Raw genomic sequence first — 21,923 nt, forward strand, 5'->3', positions numbered from 1 at the left:
GTTGTATTCATGTGTTCATGACATTCATTTACGCTGAGTTTGAAATAATTAATATGCTTTTAAAAAAAAGACGCTCAAAATATAAGCAGGCATACATACAGGCATCTATATAAATGTTTATTCTTTTAATCAAACTATTGTCTCATTCATTTAAGGTTTACTGTATGCATTGTTAATTTAAATACTACATTTTCTCACTTTTTCATGTTTACACCCAGATTTCACAAAATGTTTGGTCATGGAAATTTGGTTTAAAGTCATGGAAAAGTCATGGAAATGCATTGGTCAAATTGCGTATGAAGCCTGCGATATGTTCCCACGTTGGAAACAGAGCTCATGTTTGTCATTCAGTATTTGTAAACCATGTTTTTTTTATGTAGGAAATTAAATGTTGTCGCCTACAATGCACCCGAACATGGCTGCTGGAGTGTAATCGAGTGTTTCCTCTATTTACGACAGTGAGGCGCTACAGCCGAGAGGAGTTGGAGGCACCCCAGAAGCAGCTGTCATCTCTAGACAGATCACCTCAGGTCAAAGGTGGCGTCGGCAGCGGCCGCCAGGAGCCAATGTTGGTGTATGTTGACCCAGTAACGTTATCCACCTCGTCTACGCCCACTTCTGGCCCCGCTATCGCCGGCAGCCTCAGTTCCAAGGCCGAACGCATCGCCCGCTACAAAGCCGAGCGCCGCCGTCAGCTGTCAGAGCGCTACGGCATCCTCCTGGACCAGGAGGCGGACATCGATTACACGCCGCGCTACCGGTCTCGGCGTGACGCGGACGCCTCTGACCGACAAACGACTCCCAGGCGAGAGGGAGACAGACAGGAAGCCGAGGAACAAGGACGGGAGCCCAGGGCGCCGTACCGCGCTGGAGTGGGCAGGGTTTACATGAGGACGCACCCGGATTCTGCCCCTGTTTCCACCTCCAGCCCCGCCCACTCAAACCAAGCCCCTCCCCCCACACAAGAAAGGCCCAGGCGATTTTCGGAGCGGGAAAGAGCGATGAACATGGAGAACTACCGGCGCGGTGCGGCTCCAGAGCGCTCGACCGCTTCTAGATCCAGAACCCAGGAGCAGCATCCACCTCAGTCCCAGGACGCTGCCCATCAGGAGCCAAGCCCCGCCTCCACCAGGGATTACAGCATTGCAGCGGTGCCCAGCTCCCCTCGCACCGGCCGCCGGGCCTCCCTGCCCTCCACTCGCTACGGCATCTCACCAGGGGATTTGTTCATAGAGCAGCAGGCCCAGAGCATCCTCAACAGACAGGGGTGAGTTTATAAAGAACGGGTGAGAACATACGTGAATACATCAACTAAGACCGACCACTTAACAAACAACAGATTGGACAGCTCTTACTCAAGATTTGACATGATATAAATGGTTCAGTTTGCATACCTGCCGGCTCAGCCGTCACCATGTTGAGAGCCGTTGCGAGTCAATAGAAATGCTCCCCAATTTTGTATTTAGCTCCTTTTAAAGTCTAACATGACTCAAGACTTAGGAATGCACACTTTTTGTGTCTTTGCCACCCCACTATAATTTTTTATTTTTTTTTACCCTATGCAGAAACTCTTTTTTAAATACAAAAGTGGTCAAATCTTGACCCCCCCCCCCCAACCGGTATATATTCCTCTCTGGGTCGTTCTGTCTACAGTGTATTTTTAGTTTCAACCACATGAACCTGTTTTCCTGACAGTATTTAGACTCATCCACTGGCTGCTAATCGCTTCCAAAAGGAGCGTGCTATACATTTTTACAACCATAATGAGCAAACTAGCCTGCTGCGTTCACCACTGGGCCAGTATTCAGGATCTTTCTAGACTGTGGGTCCGGCTCCGTCACGTCCCGCTCCAGTTTCACACGGAAAGGTGCTCTGGGGAGCTCATCAGAGAAAGGTTGCAGGGTGGGTTTCTGGAGGGGATATGATTTCCCTGCTTGGCCCGAGAGGTGACCCCGATTTACCAGCAGCTTGGTCCATTAGCAAAGAGCTTATGTCTCTTCATATAAAAAAAAACTTGAATACGATACCACAAAAGGGATGAAAATGGTTATATTCGTCAAGTGAAGTCGTTTAGAAAAATAATTGACATGATGACATTGCAGCCGAGACAAGTGACATAATAACTCATGAATAATATAATATAAATTCATATGAAGGTCAAGAAGTACTGATTGAAAATAGTCACACTTTAATGACAAACATTTGATTAAAATGTACAAAATGCACATTTTACACTGATCTTCGTCTGTAACATGTTAAAATAACCATGATTACAGTTAAGCTCATCAGTGCTGCTCCTTTTGCGCTGATCTTTTAAGAGTGATCAGAATTCTCCCTCAGGGGTTTAACACTGTCACCGCGTCATCTTTTAGCCTGGCCGCCCTGTCACAGAGCGACTGGTTTCTCAACAGAGACTCAGAGACTGACACTCAGACGGTCTTCAGCTGGCCTCCAAGGTACCGTCTGTAAAAAGACCTCACAAAGCACCATCGTCCACCGGGTACATGTGTTTAAGATGGCCGTTGGCTGCTGATTCATTTTGTAATAGCATGACGTTGATGACCTTTTCCTTGCACTCTAATCTCTTTCACTTGTCATTTGTCTGTCTTAAAAAACTATGAAAGAGGCTAAAAATGTCACTGAATACCGTCACTCATTTTCATCAGTTTTTGGAGAATTTGTCAAACTCATAAATGAAAGTCACGGAGGTCAAAAAAACAAGTATCCCATTTATTCAAATCACTGTCAAAATAGCAAAGTAAGGCCCAGCCTGAAAGTATAGGCGGAAAAGCACCCTTCTTAAGAACATTTCAATAATAGAATAATTGTGAATTCATACCTACATCCCATTGAGAATCAAACATAAACATGGTTTGGTTAAATTCTTGGGTACTTGACCCGATTGGCTTCCAACTCTTCTGTCACAAAAGTCAGATCATGTTGTACAAACATACCCAGAACTCTGTAAAAACTGTCCATTTGTTCATCAGCACAATGCCATACGCCTTGTTAAATGAGTTGTGACTGTTTGGCCTGGGTTTCATGAGCAGTTGAGCGGAGTTAGTGAACCAGAGTTGATGGGGTGACAACATTAGTCAGGTCGATGCCCTGACCCAGTCTGTGGTAGACCAACTGACTCAGCACTTGTCAGCTGATGCCGCGCTCCCCCCCCTTTCTCAGATTCTGGCCTGTTAACCCTTATGAAATTACATCCGAGTACCCTGTCAGGGACTTTGACAATGTCGTTGCATAAGATAAAATGTTTGTTTTTTTTTTAATCACCTGATATATTTTGGTGCTGAAAAGATTCTATCTAGAGAGGAACAGATTAGCAGACATCTTTGATTTTTTTTTTTTTTTTTTTTGGTTTTCCATTAAAGTCCTTGAGTGTACATGTATTTCTGGACTGGACTGTGGCCCAGATAGCTGACTTTCTAATATCCTGTAAAAGGATGAAAGCCCACGGCCAGCCTTTGAGCCGTATGGACAGGTGAAATGCACAGAGGCGATGTCTAGCATGGTGAGACAAACCTTTATAGAGAGTGTCAGTACAGCTTTATTGATTTCACATAAGCACCTATTTGCTCCATTTGCAAAGATTACGTAATATAGGAAGGAAAACCACTAAGTCTATTTGTTGGTAATGTCTGATGAGTCTCAAAAGAGGACATTCTGATCATTTTCTAGCTAGTATGTCTGTCCCATGTATGTTAGTGTGTACTCATGTAGCACCAGCACTGTGTAAGTCCTTCATGCCATGTCAGATAAAGCAGAGGCCCATCAATTATGTCTGGCTTAGTGGTCCACAATGAGATTAGAGCAACCTTTGGCTACCAGGGTTCAGAAGGTTGGAGATGAAAATAGTGTAGGCTTAGGTGGGGGAGGGGGAGAGGGAGAGAGGGAGAGAGAGGGAGAAAGGGAGAGAGAGGGAGAGGGAGAGGGAGAGGGAGAGGGAGAGAGAGAGAGAAGGGGGGGGGGAGAGAGAGAGATGTTTGAACTAAGAAACCCAGGCCATGGTGCTACTTGACCTTGTCGCAATTCTACTGTTGGATTTTTTTCTTAGCTCAAGTTGGTCCCATGATACTCTTGTTTCATAAACTTGTATGCAATAGGCTTTCACAATTGTTTGTGGGAATTCAATTAAGCTTGTGCAAAATTTTAATCAATACATTTTTGGGGGATTTGAGCTGCGGGTGTTAAGTTTGTCTGCCCGACCGGCTGCCTCGGCAAGTAGCAGATGGCTGTTTGGAAACCACTCAGCTACAGCAAAATATGTAGTTGGATAATACATTTGGCTCGTATATTTAATCATTTACCATCCCTTGTGTCCCTTCAGAATAAAAGCTTGGCATATGCTCTTTAGTCACCTCCGAATGCCGAAGGTCTTTAACTGAACTGGAATCTCAGTGTGCCTTATCCATTTATTTCCCCAAGAATCCGGGTAAGAGAACGATTGTCCAGGGATGAAACGGTCCAGAGGCCACCCGACTGGAGTCCAGACAAGCACCAGGGTAACAGACACCGTACTCAGGGGAACTCTGCTCAGTACACCCCACAACGCTCAGAACCCACCGAGCAAAGGACCGTTCCCCAGCCTCAGCCCAGCGCAGGCCACCATACGGCCCACGGACAAACAGCCTACCCTCTTTCCATCCCCGAGTACCAACACACTGGCCCTGTTGTTGACTCTCAGCCCTATTTGGCCCTCCCTGCTCCAGTGACCGCTGCCAAACTTCCTGGGCCTCCTGAGGTGCCACCACGAAGGAGAGTGAGTGCCGACCAAATCCACGCCACCCACAGGGAGGCAAGATCAGAGGCTAGGCAGGCCCTGAAGGAAGAGGCCCATACAGAGGGCTTGCTGAAGAGCAGGAAAGCCGTTTTGCCCTCAGAGATCCGCCGAAGGGAAAAGAGTGTGGATGAGCCTCACAGGGGCCGTCAGGAAGACGCGGACTGGCAGAACTACAGCCCAGAACTGAGGAGGATGACTCGAGGCGAGGAGGACTGGGATCAGGAGAGACCGAGGGAGAGGGGGAGGGAGAGAAATGTCGAGAGGATCAGAGAAAGAGGGAGAGAGCGTCTCTCTAACAATGACAGCCAAGAGGAGAGGGTGTTTAAATCGATGCAGCCCTCTCACACCTTTGTACTCCAGCAGCCCAGGCAGCATCAATCCTCAGAGCCTGTTTACCACCAAGAGCCCCACATTGAGCAGCAAGAGCACCCAACGCAACAACAGTACGAACCCAGACAGAGACAACATGTTGCTCAAATTCAACAGCAAGAACCTCCAACGCAGCATCAGTACGACCAGCCGAGACAGCCGCCAGAGCCTCAAAAACAACAACAGCCCCCTCAAAGACAGCAGGAGTTTGAGCTCCAAAGACAAGAGCCTCCAAATCAGCAGCGAGACTCTCGGAGAGATCCACAAGAGCCCCAACTAGACTTTGAGCCCCAGAGGCAGCAGCAGCAGCGGCCGGACCCACCGGGGAACCAGACGTTTGACTCAACCATCTATCTCCAGAAGTGCTCCTCTTTGCCACAAGCCAAACAAAGAACCGTGGAGATGAGAGGGGGCCCCAAACCCAAGATAAGAGCCCGCGCCATGTCAGATATCGGCATAGGCCAGCATTCTACAACGTATCGCATGGAGAGGACAGCGGCCAGCAGAGAGGCGTTGAGGGCCATGCCTCCACCGGGGATGTCCAACGAGGAGATGGGCTCCCTGGACACCAGGGTGTCGGTCGCACAGCTGCGACACTCGTATCTGGAGAATGCCAACCGGAAACCCGAGTTGTAGGTCCAATGGCATGGGCTCTGTGTTGCATCGCTAAATAACCGTCTAACTCTGCATTAGTAAGCTGTTGCAAAAACATAATCCTATGATCCAAGAAAAAATTATGCTGATTTTAGAATGATCTGTGGCATGAAATGTGTCACAGTGTTTTGCAATGAAATCTACCATCATCATGATCATCGTTGTGTCTGCCATTTTGTTTTTTTGGAGCTTAACTTACTTGTGAAAGTTAACGTCGGCTCTTGCTAGATACACTTTGGAAGTTGTCTGCTGCTGCATGTTAACTTTGAGAAATGGCTCTTCACGGTTGGGTTGCAGTTACGTTGTGCTCAGCGTGTGCACCAATGTGTGAGACCCCGTTCTTCTAACTTGAGTGCAGTTTCTGGTAAACCCAGTCTACTAAAACCAAACGTTGTTAATAGTTTTCTCTACTTCTCCTCTTTGTTGTCCTTGTCAATCTTTCTAAATCTATGAAAGTGAGACTACTAAAGTTGATCTGTCAGCAATGGACTTAGACCCGGCTAGCGGCAGCGATCGGGACAGGGTTGCTCGGAGGCCTCGGCGCTACATCACTCCAGGAGACAGTCGCATGTCGGAGAGGTTTAGGACCCAGCCCATCACGTCTGCAGAGCGGCTGGAGTCAGATAGGTACAAGGAGAGCTCTCTATAGCGATCAGCAGGAGCTCTTCAGAAGCATTTTATTTGTACATGATTTGTTAATTTATTCCATGGAATTGCATGGTGGAGAATGGTTCTAGGTTGGCCTTCAGATCATGAAAATCACATCATGGTTCCTCAAATACATAAAAAAAAAAAAAAGGTTTTCAATGCTGATGCTTGACGTATGTTATTGTTTTCTGCAGGTCTCGTCTAAGCCCATCACTGCTTCAGGATCCTGAAGGTAAATTCTGTTTACTGCATACATGCACATATAATTCTTCATTTTCAAAGAAAATTGTAATGACATTTTGCCAGAAGTTTAAATACAGTTGATGCAGGGTTCTTACGGTCATGGGAAAACCTGGAAAAGTCATGGAATTTTAAAATGGTTATTTCCAGGCCTGGAAAAGTCCTGGAGTCATGGAAATGTGTTATATTCATGTGTTCATGTCGTTCATTTGCCCTGAGTTTGAAATAATTAATATGCTTTTAAAAGAAAGACGCTCATAATATAAGCAGGCATCTATATACATGTTTATTCTTTTAATCAAACTGTTGTCTCTCATTCATTTGTGTCATTTAAGGCAGGGGTTCTTAACCTTTTTGACCTCGGGGCCCAACTTTTCAAGTACAAAGTGCCCCGGGGCCCATTAAAATATTAACACTGTATTGGTTTAATAAGTAATTGATCACACTCTTGGTTTGATTTGTCTTTAATAACTAAATCAAATCTACCTACAGTTCAACAAGCAAAAACCTTGTCAAATAAATGACATGATACAATATGATCATCACAAAGACATTTATTGATCATGTGTATGTGAACCTGCACAGTCATGGAACAAATCAAGCTAATACACTAACTAATTTAAAGGCTCAAGTCAAAAACAAGGGAGACTCAAAAAAATGGTGAAAAAAAATTGAAATTTGATAAATAATGTGGTAATAAAACAAATAAACTGCACAATTATTAGGAAAGTAGTTTTTTTTTAGGATTAATTGTATTATTGAACTACTACAGTGCTCTCGGCTAATCCAACATGTTAATAAACCTCAAACCTGAATATTTAAGACAGTAAAAGTGAGGTTTTTACTTTAAGAGAATATCTGTGTGTTCACAATTATTGAGCAACTATTTCTCTGCAGACAAGTGTGCACACAATTCCAAATACTAATTTTAAAATGAAATAAACTGTAAATAACATTTTAAATAAAGTTAATTAAAATATAGCCTTATGATGTGAATGATACGCTTCAGCAGTCTTCATGTTCAGCAGCACCTTCGTCTTCATTATTTCGTTTTAAATACTTCTCTATAACTTTCGCTACAGGCTAGCTAGCTGCTGGCTGAGTGTCTTCTTCTGCATATATGCTTTGGAATTCTCATTGTTAGTTTAAATACTACATTTTCTCACTTTTTCATGTTTACACCGAGATTTCACAAAATGTTTGGTCATGTAAATTTGGTTTAAAGTCATGGAAATCCATTGGTCAAAATGTGTATGAACCCTGTTGATGCCACGTAACATAATTCTTCTCTCCTTTTCACTAGATGAAGGAAAACTGGACGATAGAGCCAAGATGAGTGTGGCTGCCAAGAGGTCTCTCTTCAGGGTACACTTCCTACTTCATACTGTTTATTTTTGAATGAGCAATCGTTTTGTGATCATAATCTCAAAACAAAAAACTGGGGCTTTGTTCAGATTTTGTTATTCGTGTAGTTTGCAGTTTCCATATTTAGTTACTTGGAACTTTAAATATTTATATTTTCTTTCTTAAAATATCACTCAGCTTTTCTAAACCAAAGTACTGATGTTCCTCCTGACGTATTCCTCCAGGAGCTGGAAAGGACATCAGACGGAAGTATTCCCAAACCGCGCTCTCGAAACGCTGCCGTAGAAAGGCGCCTGAGAAGAGTTCAGGATCGGTCAAACACTCAACCCGTCACCAACAAGGAGGTGGTCAATGCTTCAAGGTAGATCTTGGATTTTGCTTGTTGTCCAACAATCTGTTGGAATTATCTATATTTCACAGCTTCTTTGTCATCTGTACCTCCTTTTTTCCCACTTTTAAGTGATCCTGCCACGTCGTCACAACCTCTGAGCGTCTACACTCGTGTCACTCGTGTCTCCAGCCCCACTGTCGTCGGCACCAGTGTTACCAGCATCAGGTACAGCTGTGCTTTGCATCTGTGTGAGTGTGCATGTGTCGCATGCTCACTTACATAACATGTTTCTGTGCTCGTTGTACCCCTTTGGGAAATATGTGCGCTTGTATGATCTCAGTTCAATGAAAGCATTACAGTAGATAATAATAATAATAACTTTATTTATATAGCACCTTTTAAAAACAAAGTTTACAAAGTGCTCTACAGATAATCAAAGAATAGACATAACTTAAATGCCAGTAAACAAAAAGGACCACACCATAAAGGCAATGAATACAGCAAAACCAAACAAATAACCAAAAAGATCAAATGGAGTAGAAAACAAACAAATAAATAAAATATTCAAACAAAATCAGGGGAACAAAAGAACTGCATAATAGATCATAAAAGGATGACATCACTTAAAAGCAATTCTATAAAAATGGGTTTTAAGAAGTGATTTAAAAGAAGTTATTGATTCTGCACGTTATTGATGGACCTCTATGGGCTAAGAAATTACCATTTATGGGGTCTTTAAATATCTCTGTTATTTAAAAATGTGAGGAGATAAAATATTCAGAAAGAATTTCACCCTTAAAGTATTAAAGTATTTCACCCTTGAGATAACCCTTCAACTAAGCTGTAAAGAAAGCTAACCCACCCTTGACATATTTACACTATGACTCTTGCAACCAACTGAAATGTAGCGCCACAGACATTTAGCTCTCCGTCTCCCTCTCCTGGCTGACGTGCTGATCTGCTCATCCGTTTCATCTTACTTTCTTATTCCGGCCCCCCTCGTGTGCTGCTTCTTACCTAAGTGCACCTTATAGGGGAAGGAAGTCGCCGTTAACACTGTAACTCATTCGGTACTTCCCGTGCCCAGTTTCCAAGCATTCCCTCTCGCAGCGTTTCTCACGCTCGGGTCACAAAAAAAGGGTTGCATACCTTAGGGAAAGGTCAGAAGTTGAGTCGGTTAAAGCCGCCTGCAGGTCCAGGTTCACGCGTCCTGCAGTTTGTTTACCGACCCCGGTTTAACTTAGCACACTGCTGCGAGATCTCCCTAACCCCCGCAAACATCCGAGTGCATTATATGATTATCTGGCATATGCACGCTGATCTACTTATGTCTTTGTTGCTGCGCCTGTAATCTGCCACTGTTGTTGCAGCTATTTACCTGCTCGCTGGTTGCTGCATGCATGTTCAGTTATTTGATATTCAACGGAGGAACACGTCTGATTTTGGCACCTTTTAGACTGCAGATGTTTTGTTTGAATAGAGACAGATTACAGTTTTTCCTTTTTAAATACTCAAATTCAACAAGATTTTGATATAGAACACAATCTTTTCATGTCTATGAAGATTCTCGGTCATCCATGTCATAGGATATCTAAAGGTTTTAAGTCAAAGGCAACTGGATATGGTTTATCAGCACCTTGTATATTGTATATTGTAAGAGGATACAAACCCCATATAATCTTAAATCTTACATACTTCAATTAAAAATGTTCTGCCGGCCAGAAGCAGAAATCAAATGGTTCTTGGAAGAGCTACACCCATCCCTCACCCAATGACGCCCCACTTTCACTACCCAGCATCCCGGCCTGCTCGCAGCCAGACTCAGCAACCGTCCAGGATCAGGAGAAGGAGACCCAGGAGCACCGGAAACCAGCTCAAGCCCCCAGTGCCGGGACAGAGGGAGATGGGCTGGAGTTTTTCTCCAAGGAGCCGGACCTGTCCACCCTCACCTTGGCTGAGAAGATGGCGCTCTTCAACCGCCTCGCTCAGCCTTCGGGCAAGACCGCCGAGGGGGCCCGAGGAGACACCCGCCAGCGCAGGGCCAGCGCCCGATTTCAGACTCAACCCATCACCCAGGGAGAGGTGCAGAAGGTAAAAGTACGAATAAGAACATTTGCTGGCGTAATGCAGCTCCTAGTTCAGTTGATTTTAGTTTACAACATTACAATAGATTCACTTTTGTCTTGTTGGTGGCATCCATCCTAATTACCCCCACAAAATGAATAATGAATGAATGAGTTTTAAAGACAAAAAAATCACAAAAACATGCAGACACCAATGTGAAATTAGCACAAGAGCATTCCAACTATAGCGTAACCAGAAATATGGGACATTTGGGAGTGGCGAACAGAATTAGATTTTTTTTTTTTTAGATGTGTCACCACCTTACACTGATACATTGTCCACCTTTTATATGCAGTGAAACCCCAAAATGTTGTCCCAGAAAACACAGTGTCAGATGCTTTGTAAGAGGCAGACTTCACCTCCATTCATAGCCAATCGCTGGTGTCCACACAGGAAGCTGAGCCGCCGGTAACCTCCTCGGGGTCTAACGGTGACTTAAAGGCCAATCAGGGAGAACATGTAAGACCCCCGCTGCCTGTACGGAGCTTCTGATTGGTTGCATCAATCAATCCCGCTTTTGATTGATCCGATTGGTCCCGCTGGTGACCAGTGTTGTCTTGTCTTGCTTACTTACAGCAGCTGAGCGGAGCTTGATGATATTCCTAAATAAAATTCAGTGTGTGTTTTGAAGTGGCAGATGTTGCTCTGTCGTGAGGAATTGGTTTGAAAGTTTCGGGTGCCTTGTTTGTTTACGGCTCCTCATTCTTGGATGCAAGCAGCTTCTGTGATGCGCTTGTCCGTTGCAAAACAAGCATGGGATTATTCGACTGAAAATCCTGCATGCTAGTTTATTCAGGCTTCCTCCCAAAACGAATAAACTAGCACAGAAAAAAAAGTATGTGGATGGATCTGGCTGTGTGCCGAATGTGTGGGTTAATACAAAGACCTTGTTTTGCAGTCAGAATCAATTGACAGTAAACTGGTGCAGAGTTTGAGTATTGAGATACTGGAGCCGGAAGAAGAGATGGGTCATATTTCAAGATACAAATATTAATGCTGCGTTTTACTGACCTTTTTGAGGCTGTATTACAGGCCGTAATATCATTTTGTGAACTTATTTGATTGTTCCATCTCAGTAAAATCAACACTCAGAAGCCTCATTATGATTAGCTGTAAAAAACAACAATCATTTTTCATTAAATATTAAACATGAAGCACCAAAAGTAATTTGCGTTTCAGTACAATGGTCTTTTTTATGTGATTTTGTAACCATCAGCCAGCTCTAGTTTAAAGGTTAGGTACTGTTCCTTGCTCAGGGATTCATCGACAGCAGATGTCAAGTTAGCACGACCAATAAAATCACAATGGCCACATATTTTATTGGAAATAGGGCAGGTTTAAATATCCCATAATTTCCCTTTAAGAACACCACTGTGTCCTTATTATACAAATCAAATTATAAGTTAATTTGAACATGAATACGGCATGATTGTTCATGAATGGCATAGCTTAGATACTTTTGAGTTTCAGAATGTTTTGTCTGTCTTCATGATTCAATGTGAAAGTCTGTGCTTCGGCTTCCTGCTGCCATTTTGTGAATGACAGAGTTGCTGTACAGCTGCAGCTTCATGAGCAAACCCCAACTACTCTAAACTGTTTCCCTTCCCCTCATCCATCCATCTTCTTTACCATTCCACTTTATTCTTCCACGCATCCATCTGTTCATCCACCTGTCACATCCACACACATCTCCACCGCCCTCTAACTTCCCCGCCGCAATCACATTTAACCCTTCCTTTCTCCGTATCCATCCCGAATTTCTAACATGATTCCTGCTGTTCCTGCAGCTGAAAAACGCTGGCGCGATCAAACTGGAGCCCCTGTCTGCCTCCCTGATCCGCTCCGTGGCGGCCGTCACCTCCCAAGCCACGGTAACCATCACGCCCGGAGGGAGCGGCGACGACGGCGGTCTACGTCCAGGAAAGTCCACCGCCGTGCCCTACACCCCTGCCCAACAACAGGCTGCCGGCACTTCGAGCGGACACCAGGAGAGGGCGTTGATGTATTTCTCCATGACCCAGAGCGGAGACCCCGGCCGCCCCGAGCCCGAGCTCCGCTCCTCCCCTCTCCCCCCCGAGAGCTGGCAGAGAGCGGGGGCTCCTCGCGCTCCCACCTCCTCTGCAAGTCACAGGCAGCAGGGGGAGGCGGCGGCGGAGGAGAGCCGGAGAGAGCGTCAGGAGGAGGAGAAGGTTCGGGGGCGACAGCAGGGAGGAGCCAGAGGAGAGGTCCAAGACGGCGGCATTAAGGGAAAGCGGCACTCCCCCGACAGGGACCGGGACGGCAGACACCAGCGGCAGCATCCCCAGCCTCAGCACTCCGCTGAGCTCTCTTCGCGGAGGGGCGAGCCGGAGCCTCTGCCCAGCCGGAGAGCCGCAGACGGACACTCCCAGGAGAGTAAGGACAGAGCCGAGGGAGGAGGAAGAGGAAGAGGAGGGCACCTGAGAGAGGCAGCTCACGGCTCCTCCACACAGGAGCAGGAGAAGAGCAGCGGCAGGAGCCAGCCAGGCATCTCAGGTAGGAAAGGAGGCTTCTCCCCCGACATCTTACACAGATATGCGATGGAGAAAAGTGAAAAGAATAATGAAAAGGGGGGATGTGAATGGCTGAGAGTGAAAGGAGGAATGTGGGAAGAGAGATCAAAAACGTAGCAGACGTAAAGGGAAGAGAGAAAGGGAGTGACACAAAAAAAAAAAGTGGAAGCAAGCGTCTAGGGAAGGGGCTGTTCTCATTACCCTCATTGTCTCATGCAACATGCTCCCACGCATGATTGCTTCCTGCCGGCTGCACACACTTGTCCCTGCTGGGGGGTATTTGATTTGGCTGATACAGAAAGAGAGAGAGGCGTCTGAAGCTGCATCTCATTAGCATATTTCCCCATGCATTTGCCTCGTGGCTTCCTTTGTCTAGAAAGAGGAAGCCCTTTCCTGACATGCTGACTGTCAGTTTATGGATGGCAGAGATTACAAAATAAATAAATCGATCTGTGTTTGTGCTCACAGGCTCCTAAACGGGGCTGTGGTCCCTGTGCACCACATCACCGCCTGTGGGTTAGCCCTGCGCATACTCCAGTATAATGGGCCTGACCTGTTTTGTATGTGCTATTGCAGAATGTGTCCAGGGGTTGGTCTTTTTACCCCATGCATGCATGCACATCAACACTACACAGAAAGATGAAAGCACAGGCTTTGCAGGCCCGTGCTCTTATTTAGTTTAGTAATGGTAGATCTATCAGAATATTGTATTGTGAGGCCAGGACGACTTGCATTGCTTCACGATAACTCCCTGCCAACTTTCCTCGACATGCCGAACGCTGACCTTTTACCCTGACCTCAACTACAGACAAGTGTAAAGCCTGAGATGTAGTCCACTGTGTGGACAGATGAGTCCCCAAAATGTGAACAGCATCCTGCACACTGCAGGCTTTGTATGATACTAATCACACGTCTTCCCTACAAAACCAGCTGCATGTGCATGAATGTGTTTCAGGGATGAGTTCTGGTTGCACAGGGGATTATTGGTAATCAAACAATACGTATCTAGAAGCGCCGCTCGGGAGAACGGCGCCCTCCACCAAGGCCGATTCCATAAGTGAAAAATGATTTGTGTATCCGCCCCGTAATTCAGATCTTCCAATGCGACACCTTACCACCAGGTTTTATGAAAATAGGGCCTGGAGTTTGACTAAAATCCTGCTGACACACAAACAGACAACCACAAACGTAACCCACTTGGCGGAGGTACAAAGTGGAATCAAATAAGTTGGTCACTTATGTTGAAGATGCCTGAAATTACTCCTTTAATTTCCTCCTTTGGGTCAAAACATTCAAGCATAAAACAAATCTGCGCTTCCTTTTTACCTTTTCAAAATAAAAGTCTGATTCATCTATTAGAGAGAAAGTAGCATAAAGCCTCTATAAATTCCATAAATTCTTCAAACAATACATTATCATCTCGGCAAACGTCAAGAACCAATAAGGCAAATACAAAGCAGGCAATCAACCCAAAACAATAAACCTTCGATGGGGTTATTTACAAGGCCTTTGTTGTTTGTGAATCATTGTAACTCCATGATCGTATACTGTTTTGCTTATTTCAGACGTGCCGGATCATCCTGCACCGCCGAGGCCACTGACGGCTAAAGTGTCCTCCAGGACAGCGTCTCACGTTTCCAGCAGCCAGCAGCAAACCAGCCTCCAGCCTCCTCAAACTCTCCCCAAGACCTTCACCCAGCAGCCTCCGCCGACACCACCCAAACCTGCGGCCGACGTCCAGCCTACACCGACGTACCCCAAGCCTTTCTCTCAGTCCCCGCAAACCCAGCCCAGACCTCAGGGATTCGTCCAGCCTCTCCCGAAGCCCTACCTGCAGACGGCCCCCCTGCCGCCTCCACAGACGCAGCCCAAACCCCAGTCCTTCCCCCAGGCGCTGGTCCACTCCCAGTCCGTGCCCCTGGACCACGGCGAGGACTTCGACGAGCACAGTGTCCATTCAGGAGATCTGCTGTCCCCGACGGAGTCTGGAGACCAACTGTCTGACGAAATGTCCGCCAAACAGATGTCCATCAGGGAGAGGTGAGCTTGTTACCCGTCAGGTTTATGCCACTATTAAGACCATGAGCCCGTTTATTTACAGCATACTTTCATCTTACTGGCTAATTGACCAAATGTGGACGGTGCTCTGAAGTGTGATAGCATTTTTATTTACCAGGAAACAGGATAATTTGGCAGAAAAATCTGAATAACACTGATGTAACTTTAATGGCTGTTACATTATCGGCTCTCTTCACAGTATTTACTGTCAGCTTGTCTTTGCTGCATTTTCCTCCCCCTCATTCCCAGTCACGTGCCCAACAAAAATATTTTAGTCTCTCCATGGAGGAGTAACCAGTCCCTCTTCAGCCTTCAACGTGAAATATGTGTGAGGACACTGCTGTAGTCTTTCTGGAATATCTATCTGTATTTTCTTTTTATAATTAGGAAGTAACCACAATTAAATACAGGCCAAATTAAAAGCTTAGCTCCTCTGAGCTCCTTTTTTCTTAATAACTCGTATATATCGAGGCTCCTTTATGTGTGTTGGGAAGATAAATAGAGAGAGAGAGATCAAGACTAAAACAAAACGGTTCAAGAAATAAAAGGAGGTAAAGCTTTGCTCCAAGCGACCGTTGGTAATTGTCAAAGAACCACAATTTTGACGCAGATGCTCAGCAGTCGTGCAAGATATGAGAGACAAATCTATTTCCGTCCATAAGCATCACACATGCATTGCGGTCAGAACGTGTGTTCAGTGGTCAGGGGAGCTGTTCTTTACTTCCTTGTGACCGTCACTAAACAGCCCTGATTTTTTTTTTTCACAAATCCAGGATCCAGTCGGCTCTTAATAAGATGAAGAACTGGACTTTTAGGAACATTTGTGTTTCTCCTCCCAGCCAGCGGAGAGCTGTGAGGATCCTCTGAGATTCAGCAGATTCCTCCCAATGCCCTCATTTTCTGTGCCGTCCACTCTCAAGCAGCTGAGATGATGACATACTTTCTTTTACCCCTCAGCCGTCCCTTATCGGCGCTTTTGGAGGCCCGTTTGCTGTTTAGAAAGCGGAAATCTCTGACCTGGTTTTTCACTCTTGAATGATTATTTCACAGAACCGTTTTTTTTGTCCCCTTTATATGATTTATTAGGTTGACCACAATAACTGTCAGAGCCCAAAATAAACTCACATGTATGCTAATGAGTTTAGATTGAGCTCCCGTGACGTACGATGCTTTTTCTTTATTACGGATGTTTTGGTTTGATTCTAGACACACATGGTCACTACATGTTTGGTCAATCGGAGGATGCACTGTTATACATAAATGTTATATTTTCCATAGACTTACATAGACTGTAATTAAAACAATTATTGTGACGCTAAATTTAGACTTCTTAGAATACAATCATCCCACTTTTCCTCCCTTAAATAGCCGTTAGTTTAGCTTTTGAGCTCACTTTAGTTTATTAAACATTTGGGACCGGTGACTCTACGGTAAATTAGAAATGTCAGTGAAATCTAATTGTATCACATGCATTTTGTATTTGGTTGTTCCAGATCTTCACTCAAGCTATAATGATGTTCACACTGATTTAATTTCATATTCAAACCTCTTGTGATTTGTATCGCTGCACTGTTTCATCAAATGGAAATACCCTAGATGTCTTTGGAATCTTCGAAACTTCGAAACAGTTTAAAATAAAGATTGTTTGTAACGACTGAGCCGCCGGTTGGTCTGTGGAGTTGAGGTTTAATCAAGAGTAGAAGATGTCGGCTCACTGCTTTTATCTAAATGTATGTTTGTTGTGTTTATTACGACAGAGTGGCGCTGCTGAAGAAGAGTGGCGAGGAGGACTGGAGGAACCGGATCAACAAGAAACAGGAAGCGGTTCAGGTGGCGTCCACCGAGCAGCAGACGCAGCTATGGGAGTCAGAGCAGACCTGCGAGAAGAAGGTAGAGCCCGCTGCACACCAGTGTTAATAATAATAACTCTAAATATATCACATGTATTGGATTTGTTTGAAGAGCTGCTTGTGTTGTTTGCTCTAATGGAGGAAGCTGTGTTTAGGAGAGATCCCTGAAATCTCTGCACCACAGCCGGTTAAAAGTGAAAATTAGATCTAGGTTGAAATATTTTTTTCCTCTTTTCACCTTCTCACCTGTGACTGTGTTGCTATCTTGGTGGGCGCTTATATGATTAAGTATATCATTAAGTGTCCCTAAATAAAGAGAGAAAACACATACATGTCTCAAAAAAAGTTCCACTGGTGGAGCAGCTTCACCGGCGTAAACACATTTCATCCCCCGTCCTTCGCGGTTACCATGCCAGCTCCCGTCCCCGCTCCTTTAGCTAAGTGCTCCCTTCATTTCCTCCTTCAGTCCATCTGTTGTTTGAGCCCAGCGGTCCAGATCAGTGCATCATCCAGCCTCAAAAGGCTTTGCACCAGGAAGCATGTGGGACCGTCTGCTGCTGTAGAATTAGCAGTCTCTGGGTTTTTGGGGAATAGTTTCTTTCTTGCTTTTTTTTTTAAACACAATTAGATTTGGGTAAGCTCCCAGCTAAGTATCAGTAGTCACAATGAAAGCTTATTTGACAGGAAAAAAGTGTTTTAAGAATCTCTAATACGGATTAATATGCATCTCTTTTGGTTAAAACAGCAGCTACAATTAAATTATATGCTCAAAAAAACACTCATTTCTAAATATTACACATTTTTTCCTCCCTGCAGTTCATTTACTTCGCATTAGTATTCAGTTGGGGCGAAACTGGCTGCTTAAACCCTGGATGGTAATCCTCCAGGCTGTCTCACCCCTAAACCCATTACAATGCCCTCCTCCCGTTCTCTCCGTCTGACCAAGAACTTCCCCTGTGTTTCACCCCTGTAGGAGGAAGGGGTGGTCGTTCAAGACTACTCCGCTGTGTCTGTGTCTGAGCAGCTGTGGGTAAGACCCGGTGTGGGCCAGGCAGCTTGTGTTCAATCACAGCTGTGTGTGTGTGTGTGTGTGTGCGTGAGTGACTGCTTCCCTCCAGTCTGGGGGTGTGTAGAGGCGGCTCCTTCTTTACTGACATGGTGGGACGGAGTTAGGAAACTTAGCTGATTCTGTCTTAAAGGGGCATTAAGTAAAAAATGTAATTCAAAGTAAGATTAATAACAATTACTTTTGTCTTTTGGATAAATATCTTGAATTAAAACTGTTGTCCAGTAATATTTATTCTACTTCAGACATTGTAGCTTCTGGATGGATTTTTATGGCCATGGATTAGAGACCAAGGCCAGAAACATCCCAACTTTTATTGCAAAATTGAAACGATGGCTATTACAGAAAAAAGAAATACAGTTTAATAAAAGAGTGAATACAAAAGGAATATACAAATTCCACGTATTCAGGTCAGAAAGTACATAATGTACATAAGAGATGGAGATACGTTAGTGTTTCAGTGGTTGCAGGATCAATTTAAGGGGAGGTTACGAAAAAAAAACATTCCTTTCTGCTTCATACTTTTATTTTTTTCGGCATTTATAGTTTTTTTTTTGTTTTGACTCTTACGGCCTTGAAAGATTATTCAAATTAAAGAATCTGAGAGGGTACAAAAACATACCTGTGGACCACTGCTATATAATACATATATATCAATTATACATTACATTTTTGAGACCAATTATTAATGCACCTTTTTTTAAGCTGTGTTTTCACTGCTCCGGTGATTTAAATATGTGACGTTTTGCAGTTTGGTGCTCGTTACTAACAGTAAAAAATATATATATTGTATTCAATGGCCTTTAAATACCTTTGTTTGGGGAAACACTGTCTTTCAATTGAAAAGCATTACATTTTTACTTCTAAAAGACTTTTGTAATTTCTTAAAGATGACAAATCTGACTCCAAAAGCTGAACAAAGAACAAAAGCAACAATGAACAACAACATGCGACGTTTAGTTTATTTTGCACAGAAGTCATTATTGTCTCCAGAGCTTTTAGATCAACTTTGGAAGCAGCACTATAGCGAGTAGTTTAACAACCGTAACGTTGCATTCCCAGGCTCTGGCCTTCTCTCCTTTGCATCCCTCCCTTATCCTGCTTCATCTGCATGCTCATCTATTTTTTTTCTCCTCCATTTCCTCCTCTTCTTTCCTTTCTCTCACTTTGCCCATGCGCCTCTGCATCCTCAGGAACCTGTCTTCTCTTCCACCTTCTCTCCTACTATCTCCCTTGGCCAAAAGTGTCAGTATATTGACCACCATAGTCAGGTAAGGACACGCACCTGGCACGCTCGAATGCGCTGCATGTACCGGACTCTTTTCCTTTTCTGCTTGGTTTTGCAGCCACTGGCGCTTTGGGCACTTTGCACGCCGTCAAGTTGCATTTGATCCTGACCGCATGAGCGCAACTCGGTGGAACGCCGTCGCTGCTACGGCGGCATTTAAGTTGTTCGTATCGGCTTGAAAGGACATGCGCCGAGCACGCTTTAGTGCGTCCAATCTTTTTATATTTGCTCGGTTTGATACTGTGACTACAAGAATGATTGCTCCCGAGGGAAGAGCAGAGTCACATGAAGTCACGGTGAACCTGTGTGAGGGGTGATGTAGTTCTCTTGACTTGTGGAAAGTAGAGCCAGCAGTGTGTGGAAGCGTTTTGGTTTGGCTCCATGATCTCGTGTTAAGAATGCAGTTATTAAACCGGTCAAGAAAATGACTCTGTGACTGAAAACAACCTGATATTGTAGCCGACCGTTGAATGCTTTGCATTCAAGACCCGGCGCTTTAAAATCCTTCATGGGTCCTTCAATGGGTTTTTCTGATGTCCGCTTGTCTGTGCAGAAGATGGGAGAGGAGATCGAGGCCCAGATATCCATCGAGGAGAGAAAACAGATGATTTCAATCCGCGAGGATGCCTGGAAGACGAAGGGCAGAGGGGCAGCCAATGACTCCACCCAGTACACCGTGGCCGCTCGTATGGTCAAGAAAGGTCAGTGTGTTATCTGACCATCTTCATGGAGGTGTGAGCCGTTTCAAAATGCCAGCGGGCATGATTTTTATGCACAGATATGCACATTTTATTTCACAAAAAAAAGGGCAGAGAAAATGCACTTTCGGTGAGATTTTGATGCCCAGTATGATCTTACCGAGCACACGTGGAAGTGGGAATCAAAACTTTACTGACTCGCTGCTGTATTATTATTATTATTATTATTAAATACATATTATTAAATGTAACGTCCTGTCTCGTATGAATTTCTGTCTGTGTGTCCGCAGGCCTGGCAGGCTCCTCCTCGGTTATCAGACCCATCCTGTCGCCGGTCTCCACTAAACTCAAGAGCAGCATGCCGGCTGTCAACAAACCACAAGAGGGTGAGACTAGGGTGACCAGACGTCCGGATTTTCAATGCCCTGCGTATTTGTCCTTTTTGATCTCGGCAGGGCTTTTTGAAATGATTCGCTGGCTCCGATTTCTCCGTAGCGGTTAAACATGAGATATAATTCAGTTTTGAGGATCTAACAAGCGATCTTTATTATTTTATTATTTATTCACAGTAACGTTACATCAGTTTGACGGAGGGAAAGGTTAAGATTCATAACTTAACTTTTACTTTGAACTACAGCAGTGTCTTATTACTTTTTATTGAATTGATTGCAATTATATAAAAATATATAAGTATATATATATATATAAAATGCATTAAAAAAACATATTAATTAGTTGTTAATTACAATGAATAATTACATATTAATAATATATTACATATATACATTACATATTTATATCAATGCTTTCACTTTTAAACAATATGTGCTATATGATATGTCTATTCTAATATACACAACAAAAGTCAATAAAACTAGCTTATGAAAACATTTTTAAAAAGACCAAATGATGTTTATTCGTTTAGTTGGTTAAAGATAATTTTATCTTGTACGTCGGCGGTAATAACATTTAATTATTTCACTGACAGAAATTGAGGCCAGATCAGACATGGAATCGGACAAGAAACTAGACAAGTTGGAGAGCTTCTTGGGACGTCTGAATAGCAAAGGTATGTACCTCCTCGCCAACTTTAAGCTTGTTTTGTGATATAACATTTATTAAGAAATGTTTTGTGCCATCTTTTCGCTCGCAGTAGATCTCTAAAAGAAAAGAACACTATTTATTTCGGCTAGTTTTTTGGCAAATTCAACCCTTGTTGTGTTTATTATTGTGTTCCAGGCTAATGTAGTTTTGTCTTTTGTTGATCAGTGGCCGGTCTGCAGGAAACCACCATCACCGTCACCGAGAAGGCAGTGAAGGAAGTGATGAAGCTGGATGACGAAATCTTCTCCAAGTTCTACAGACGCGTTGCTGATTTCCCACGCATGCCCACCAGGATTGAGATCCATGAGGATTTCGACGCCATCTTTGGTTCTCAGGGCCCCAAGTAAACACACAATGAAGCTTTTAGGGACGGCTGAATAGAAGTCAAACCCATCGCACACACCGCTCACGCGTTTCTCCCCCGGTCCAGGCTGACTTCGGCCATGGGGCAGCACAAGCGGTCGGTGCGTCCGTCCAGGAACGTCCGGGCGTCCAGAAACCCCATGAAGATTCTGGCGGCCAGAGAGGACATCAGACACGAGTACACGGAGCAGAGGTTGAACGTGGCGCAGCTGGAGAGCAAGAGGATGAAGGCTGAGAAGAGTGAGCGTAAGCATGAAGAGTTCTGGCATGTTGTCATGTTGTTTGTTGTCAAAAGCCCCAGTGGGAGAATTGGGAACATTATCGTTGTTTACGGCCTTAAAAAAAAGTACTAATTGGAATGCACCCTCAGATGACCCACTTCTGGACCAGTGTTTACTGCACTGGTTCAGTTTCTTTAAAGTTTAATGAGGCTTTTATGCTATTT

At 44.3% G+C, this 21,923-nt stretch overlaps 1 protein-coding gene across 3 annotated transcripts in view; it reads left to right on the plus strand.

Moving 5' to 3' along the window:
- Nucleotides 1–21,923, plus strand: part of svilb (supervillin b) — a 46,426-nt gene that overhangs the window by 11,558 nt on the left and 12,945 nt on the right. For 2 of the 3 annotated variants that reach the window (XM_079218576.1, XM_079218574.1), the window contains exons 6-24: nucleotides 460–1,267; nucleotides 4,435–5,790; nucleotides 6,269–6,439; nucleotides 6,655–6,692; nucleotides 8,004–8,065; nucleotides 8,290–8,426; nucleotides 8,526–8,621; nucleotides 10,193–10,487; nucleotides 10,914–10,979; nucleotides 12,308–13,034; nucleotides 14,617–15,091; nucleotides 16,867–16,999; nucleotides 17,933–17,989; nucleotides 19,219–19,296; nucleotides 19,867–20,014; nucleotides 20,302–20,397; nucleotides 21,000–21,080; nucleotides 21,281–21,458; nucleotides 21,546–21,724. In XM_079218576.1, coding sequence (XP_079074702.1) covers nucleotides 460–1,267; nucleotides 4,435–5,790; nucleotides 6,269–6,439; nucleotides 6,655–6,692; nucleotides 8,004–8,065; nucleotides 8,290–8,426; nucleotides 8,526–8,621; nucleotides 10,193–10,487; nucleotides 10,914–10,979; nucleotides 12,308–13,034; nucleotides 14,617–15,091; nucleotides 16,867–16,999; nucleotides 17,933–17,989; nucleotides 19,219–19,296; nucleotides 19,867–20,014; nucleotides 20,302–20,397; nucleotides 21,000–21,080; nucleotides 21,281–21,458; nucleotides 21,546–21,724 — 5,181 coding nt within the window. The remainder of the gene's footprint in view (nucleotides 1–459; nucleotides 1,268–4,434; nucleotides 5,791–6,268; nucleotides 6,440–6,654; nucleotides 6,693–8,003; nucleotides 8,066–8,289; nucleotides 8,427–8,525; nucleotides 8,622–10,192; nucleotides 10,488–10,913; nucleotides 10,980–12,307; nucleotides 13,035–14,616; nucleotides 15,092–16,866; nucleotides 17,000–17,932; nucleotides 17,990–19,218; nucleotides 19,297–19,866; nucleotides 20,015–20,301; nucleotides 20,398–20,999; nucleotides 21,081–21,280; nucleotides 21,459–21,545; nucleotides 21,725–21,923) is intronic. The other variant, XM_079218575.1, reaches the window with a different exon arrangement.

This window comes from Taurulus bubalis (genome assembly GCF_910589615.1).
Source record: "Taurulus bubalis genome assembly, chromosome: 1".
NCBI lineage: Eukaryota > Metazoa > Chordata > Actinopteri > Perciformes > Cottidae > Taurulus > Taurulus bubalis.